At 41.1% G+C, this 7,067-nt stretch overlaps 1 protein-coding gene across 4 annotated transcripts; it reads right to left on the reverse strand.

The window, feature by feature from the left end:
- Positions 1–2,475: 2,475 nt before the first annotated feature.
- On the reverse strand, positions 2,476–5,429 carry LOC147632688 (F-box/kelch-repeat protein At5g15710-like). Of its 4 annotated transcripts, XM_086807503.1 has the most exons (3): positions 5,238–5,421; positions 4,461–4,552; positions 4,180–4,318 (listed from the first exon to the last, which is right to left on the reverse strand). In XM_086807503.1, the coding sequence occupies exons 1-3, from the start codon at positions 5,320–5,322 to the stop codon at positions 4,304–4,306; spliced, it is 192 nt and encodes a 63-aa protein (XP_086663629.1). In that variant the 5' UTR covers positions 5,323–5,421; the 3' UTR covers positions 4,180–4,303. The 4 variants fall into 4 exon arrangements, with proteins under 4 accessions (XP_086663627.1, XP_086663628.1, XP_086663626.1 ...); XM_086807501.1 differs by having other exon boundaries at positions 2,476–4,525; positions 5,238–5,429; XM_086807502.1 differs by lacking the exon at positions 4,461–4,552 and having other exon boundaries at positions 2,476–4,318.
- Between the last annotated feature and the right edge of the window lie 1,638 nt (positions 5,430–7,067).

Below are 7,067 nucleotides of genomic sequence, written 5' to 3' on the forward strand. Positions count from 1 at the left end.
GGACCTCACTTTGTTTGTTTTGTACCAGGAGGCAACATACTACTTTCATTCCCATAGTGGGAACCTGGGTAACTGACCACCACTAGGCATAGGAGCATTTGTTGAGGGGGATCTGTTGGGACATTGTTCACCAAAGTTTCCTAGCCTTACATGTGATTAAGAGCCATTGTCTAAGGTTGTAACTCTTATAAAATCAGCTCAGAATATCATCTCTAGTAGGCACCTTATGCATTCATGGAGATTCTCATGCCTATAATCGAGTTTACAAAGTTGACCAATGCCCTAAATCAAAGGAGGACCATGTGGGAGATGGATGACCTCATCTATGGTGTATTGGCTTTGTAACCTCAACCTATTTAAGAGGCATTTCATGAATAAGAAAGGTACTCGAGGTTATTGATTTCATCTTGCTCTATCGATTATGTGATTAAGCTCTTATTAATCTAATCATTCTTGTTTATATTATGCTTGAAGATATGGTGATTATCATCTTTAATCCGCGCCAACTATAGCTTAGGAGTCATTGCCATTGCTTCATAACCAACAATGATATGTCCTACTGTTGGATGCAACCTTGTTCCACCATAATTTTACAAAGTACTTAAGGTGCAAAACAACCACTTTGACTTTCCAATATTCATCAAACTCATACAACTCACTACAAAAAAAAGGAATCCAAATAGGCGATTAAAAGGGCATCCAATGTGTTATCTAAGAAATAGGCGATTAAAAGGGCATGCAATGTGTTATCTGCCCTTGTAATAGCCTTAACAACAATCTTTTTTTTTTAAGTCTATTTGGCTTTTTGAGACTCTTGTTTAAAATAAATCTAACTATGAAGTTTCAAAGAGAATCCTTTTAGGGAAGGTACCTACCACAAGATAATAGTTGAAAAAAAATAAGGAAAAGCAAACAAAACTTTGAAACTTTTTGATGGTCATGATTGATGTTCTTGTTGTGTGAAAATACTAACTTTTAATTTCTTCATTGAAACTTTCTCAAAGAATTTTTAAATTGCTAACAAACGCAACAAAATTTTCATCTATACATATGTGATTAATTTTTATACATGTTATGTCAATTGAATGTATATTGAGAACTCTTTTATGGCTTTCTTTGTAATTTTTAGAAACCACCAATTTTCAAGTCAGCCAACTTTACTTTAAAGGATATACCCAATTACCAACAATTGGGCACACTTGAGTAGTTTCAGCACTTTTCGACATCATGTTTAAATGTACTCACTTTTACCTAAGCCATTTATGTGGTTCAATTACAAGACTAGTGTTAAAGGGCAACCAAAAATGGTATGGGTGGCCAAATTCTTGAAGACGCACAATTTGTTTTGTATATCTGGAGTGTAGAGAAAAAATTGATTGACTGCATGAGATCAAAAATGCAGATCTAGCAAGAAAATGGCCATGGCATTGCCAAGAAGCTACAAGCATGCTCCCTCTAGATTGTCCAATGGATTGGCTTAAGAAGACATCGAAGTGGGTAGAGAATGAGGGAGCATTGTTAAATCATACAAAAATATATATATGAGGCAATGCTCTCAAACACACTACCTTGCTTGCCCACTGTGCTCAAGAAATGAAAATAGGAGAGCAAGAGAGGAGAAGAAGTTGAAGACTTCCACACATGCAAGCAAGCCATTCCCTCTCTCAAGCTCACACACTACCACAATAGCTAGAGCAAACAAAAGCACACAGAAAGGAGAGGAAAGCTCAAGTGTTTGACCAATGGGAATGATGCTCTCGTTTGACTTACGCAACTTCACATTTACACCTAGGTGTCCATCCTTAGCAACGGATTCTCCTATGGTATGTAGGGATTGCTGCCAGCTTCCTTTCATTGGCGTGTAGTAAGCCTGGTTTCTCATTATACAATAGAGTTTATCATCTCATGGTAAGGGAATTACAAGAAGACTGCTGCTTTAGGTATGGGACCCTCCAAGAAGGTTGGGGTTTCCATTTATGCTTTTCAATAATTTCCTGTAATCTGGGATTCGGTCCAAGCTGTACCCCAAGCTAAGGAATGAGAAATCCACTTGGGGGCAGAAGGGTTCAAAAACGTTGACTTTATTGGACAGCCCAGTTCAGTAGCCAGTCATGAGGGTGGTCAACTTATCAGCCAGCTCAGCTGCCTGAATTCCCAGCACATGCTTGGTCTTCTAGGCCTGTCTGGCACATCTGCAGGGCTGAGCCTCTCTTGACAGTCATAGCTGCGAGACAGCCAAATCACACGATCCCACAAGCTTAGTAAAAATATGCACACCGTTCACGTCTAGAGATGAAATGACTGGAAACAATGTAGCCACACATTAAGGGTTGGCACTGGTACAACAGCCTTGCATGGCCAGCAGCAAGAGCCACAGGTCAAGGATCAGAACAGCCTAAACACACACCATGAATGGCAAGATGTTACATAGCGGAAGCCCTTAAGCACCCTGTAGGCACATGAACGCAACCATGTGAGAAGAGAGAGAGAGAGATATGTTTTCCAGTATAATGTTTTATGTACATAGGAAAAGGTTACATAGGCCATAGGCCTTCCCAAAAGGGCTATTGACCACTTCTACTGCCAATACATGATCCAACTCAAGAGATGATTTATACACTATGTTCTTATATATGATGCTGATATGCTGGTCGGCCAGCTGATTTGTTCTGTAGTATGACGTGTGACATAAAATGCCAAACTCTTCACCATAATTACTGATAAATGCTGCCGACTGTTACACAAAGCTGTCTACTGTTATTCTACTGCTGCCGACCTGATATGTGTGCTGAACTGCTGCCAACCTGATGCATGCTGATGAAGATGCCCTAAATGCACCAAATACTGTTGCCTAATGAGGGATATGATCTTGGATTAGACATCAAAAAACCAGTCAGGCAGTCAGTTTGTCTGACGGCAGATCAAACGTAATTGGCCCAGTTTGCAGCCGTCTCCCAAATCTATTAAAAAAGGCAGAAGTGTCTGGCCTTACTTTAGTTCAGCCTCCGTTAGTTCTACTATAGCTCCTCAGCTACAGGTTTTTCATCCCGTCCTCATTCACCAGAAATACCTCAGCATTCGCAGCCAACATCAGGCCATTGCCTTCCGTAATGTTCTGTATCTATAGTGATTTCAGCAACATGAGGTCTTGACCTCAGGCCTGATGTGCATACAATCCATGCACCTGCACTTCTAGGAAAACATGCTTGCTCAACACCACAATCACTGTCAACGGGTCAGTGGAAAGTCCTGACCCTGCACAGCCTCCTACCTTGAATCAGAAATAGGCAATGTGTGTGCTGGAAATGCAGCACAAAAAAATTCCAGGAGAGAGAGCAAGGCACAAATGGAAATGGAGGACATTTGAAAAAAAAGGGCATTACATAATTGAGATCTGTCAATTTGAGAATGGATTGTCCACAGAAATGAAATTAAGCCCTCAAGTCAAAGCAGGGTTTGATTGGGAATCCACAAAAAGTGTACTTGCTAAGCGTCTTTGGTGAGGAGCCATGAAAAGGGCAAGGTGGTAACCACGACCATCTTTTCTCACCCATGCCATACATGAGAATTGGAGGTGTTAAACCATCACTAAAGAAAATTAGGCCAGCTTCTCCTGTGCAGAAAAACTGCTCTTTGCTTCTCGTCCAAGTAAAGTTCTGGAAGAGATGATCCGGCATTTGCTCAATCTCTATGCATTCCTTACTAGAAAGATCAAGCTTCCATATCCGGATGCTAGCCAACTGACCATATTCTTCCACTCCCCCTACAAGAACTAGCTGTTCGTTGTATTCTATCACATGAGGAGAGCTAATTGATGCCGGCATTGTAACTTGCACATCATGCCATGATGCCTCCTCAATGTTATATGCAATCAAGCCTAACGGCGGAAAGGAAAGGCAGAAGAGAAACCGTCCAAGTGATGCCATGCCAGCAAGCATAGCAACCCTTCTGTTAAAAGTGGTGTTCATCTTCCATGAATCACTCTTTGATTCATAATATTGAGAAACCAACGACTCACCATCTTGTGCCACGAGAACTCTGTATCCTTTTCTATCAGCATCCATCATCATCCCGACGACATACGGGCGTTCCATTGGTAACAGTTGCGGAAGCTTCCTGGAAGATCTATTCATGGGATTATAAACAATAAGTGAACGATCCGGCCATGCTCTCTCCTCAGTGCAAAGAAGGCCACCTGCTGTTGCTATGATATCAAATTCATGAAGCGTCTCTCTGGGATTGAAGCATGACAATGGAATGAGATGCCAATCGTTCAGAGATGGATTGTAAGCTGCAGCTGCCTTCAGGTGCCAGCAGTCTGTAAACATGACGAACAGAACTTCAGGATGAGATTTTCTACCCCATCTGGCTGAGAAATTTGTTGACTTAAGATTGTGTCTCCATATTTTTGACACAGATTGTAGCTGGAGAATGCTCCAAAAAGGAAGAAGGGAGAGAACATGATCCAAAATATGATCTGGCAGGTTGCTCCAGAGTTCCGGATCCATATTCTTGACCATGGGAGCTTCAACACGGCTACAAGTGACAGGATCTGTATCAGACAGAAACAGTATCAACAATGAAATAGCTTTTGGAAGCTTTCATGGCAAAACTCATACCCATTAAAAAAAGTATCATCTGTACTAATATCAGACACTAGCATTCCATGAGGTTTCTTCTTAACCATGTAAGCTACAGTATGGCTACATTGTGATTTGATTAATTCTGAAAAAACGGCATTCAAACATTGTATGCACATGGAAAGATCAGGTTTGCGACAAAACTTAACAAGGAGGGGGAGTGTAATCTTGGCTTCAAAAAGCCAGACCATGAACCTCAGTGCGCAAATCACCTCGTTGAATTAATCCTTCCTAAGGGCAGCTCAGCTGAGATGGTACATGTACAAAGACATGACTATGCACATATTGATGCGTACAGTAGGAGCAAGGTTACGTGCAATTGAGGCACGTAGCATGCACATCTCTATGCATAGACACCATGCTATGCACATCTCCCTACATAGACCACTAAGCTATGCACATATCCACACATAGACCACTAAGCTATGCACATCTCCAAACGCGCTCAGTTTCGGCAAGGCAAAAATTTAACTTGTTATACAGGCAGGAAGAAAACCTAGGGTTTGTTCCATGGAAGCTTCACCAATGGCTAACTGCATCTTGATGTGTGCAAGAACAAATGTTATTTTCGCACTAATGGCTAGATTCAAGGCATACCTGAGAGATCATCGGCTTCGTGGAGGGCATCAGATGACACTGCGGTTTGCCCTTCCTCTCCATCGCAGATTGAGAGCCTTTCCATTGTTTTCTGTCCCTGCACGTAAAGGAGTGGAGGAGGGGTTCAATGTAAAAGTCATGAGGGCCATCTCGGGCACTCTTTGAAGGTGTATATATCTTTACAACTTTTTGGTGACAACAAACCTTTTGGTGGCATAAGCTTTTTGGTGCATTTGTTAATGAACCTTGCACACTCCTAAGGTTCTGAACGTATGCGTGTCCACCTTCCACCGCCTTCGTTCCTACTACCTAGGCGCAGTAGCTCCAACCCTCCTCATGACCTGAGCGCACCCATCTCTCTCCCAGGTCGTGCAGACCACCCCTAATTGCAGATGATACCTCCTTTGCAACGCGACCATCCCCGCTCACCTGCAACTCCTCTCACCTCCTTTGCAACCCGAGCATCCCCCCTCCATGATCCTCACCTGCAACTTCTCAACACCACTCTACTTAGCCTCTAACCCACTGCGACCACCACCCTTTCTCCTCCTCCTCCTCCTCCTTGCTCAGTCATGTCGACTAGCCCACTCACACCAGTTCACTCACTCTAAGTGCTTGCTTCCCTGCTCTGGCGCGAGGCAGAGGCACGGAGAGAAAGAGAAGAAACAGAATTTGCATGCCCTTTGAAAATATATTTTTGATGCCTGAGAGAGAGAGAGAGAGAGAGAGAGAAAGCATGCATGAGATGCAGGGGAAGAAAACACGACGCATCGAAAATATCCATCTCAATGCATGTGAGACACGAGACACGAGAAATCTGCCTAATCAGAAATTGCCTTTTCGTGCATCTTTTTAAATATATAAAGACACTAATTTTTCGAAGGTTCAAAACTCAAATTATAATTAATAAATGCACAAAAACATTTTAAATATATAAAGACACTAATTTTTTGAAGGTTCAAAACTCAAATTATAATTAATAAATGCAAAAAAAACATTTTGGTGGCATATTCACAACTTTTTGTAGGTGTTAGGTGTATTAATCAAATGCCCCCTCTACTATGGAATGAGAGTTTTATAGAGAATTGTGAGAAAGGATATGGATGAATGCATGCAAATAGAAAGGGCAAAGAGGGGGTCATCATTTCCTTGACTTTTTCAAGCATTAATCATTACATACTCAATAAATTGTGAGACCTTAAATAGAAAGGATATGGGTGAATGCATGCAAATAGAAAGGGCAAGGAGGGTCGTCATTTTATTGACTTTTTCAAGCATTAATCATTACATACTAAAATGAAACCTTAGAAAAACACTCTTATTCTTGAAAAACTCACAAAACATATTTAATAAAAATGCAAAACAACATTTTGGTGCCGTATTTAAGCATAATGACCAACAATAATTCCTCTCTTACTCTACGTTAAAGTGCTGCTCATCATCAATAAGGTAAAACTACTCCTACATAACGAGTGTTCCCTATTGTTAGGTTTTAGCCTCTAATAACAATATTGCTCATCATCAGTAGGATAAAACTACTATTACATGATGGTCTAAACCCAACTTATGTTTCCAATTGGTGGGTGAAGTTGAGAAGTACTCTTGGCTTGAATAGTCAACGTTTCTCATCCATCCAAGCATTTTGTTTGTATTTGTAAAGGCCAAGGTGGACATAATATTTCTTAACTTCACTTCTTCGACGGTGAAAATGGAAGTGTGAACGTTGTACCTACCAACACACACAAGAAATATAAAAGAAGAAATAAGAAACTTTACTAGTTCTAGTCTTTAGAGTCTTAAGTTTGGGACTTTCCTACTTAGCTTTAAGCT

Source organism: Cibotium barometz, chromosome 13 (assembly GCF_041138505.1).
Source record: "Cibotium barometz isolate CiBa-2024 chromosome 13, ASM4113850v1, whole genome shotgun sequence".
Lineage (NCBI taxonomy): Eukaryota > Viridiplantae > Streptophyta > Polypodiopsida > Cyatheales > Cibotiaceae > Cibotium > Cibotium barometz.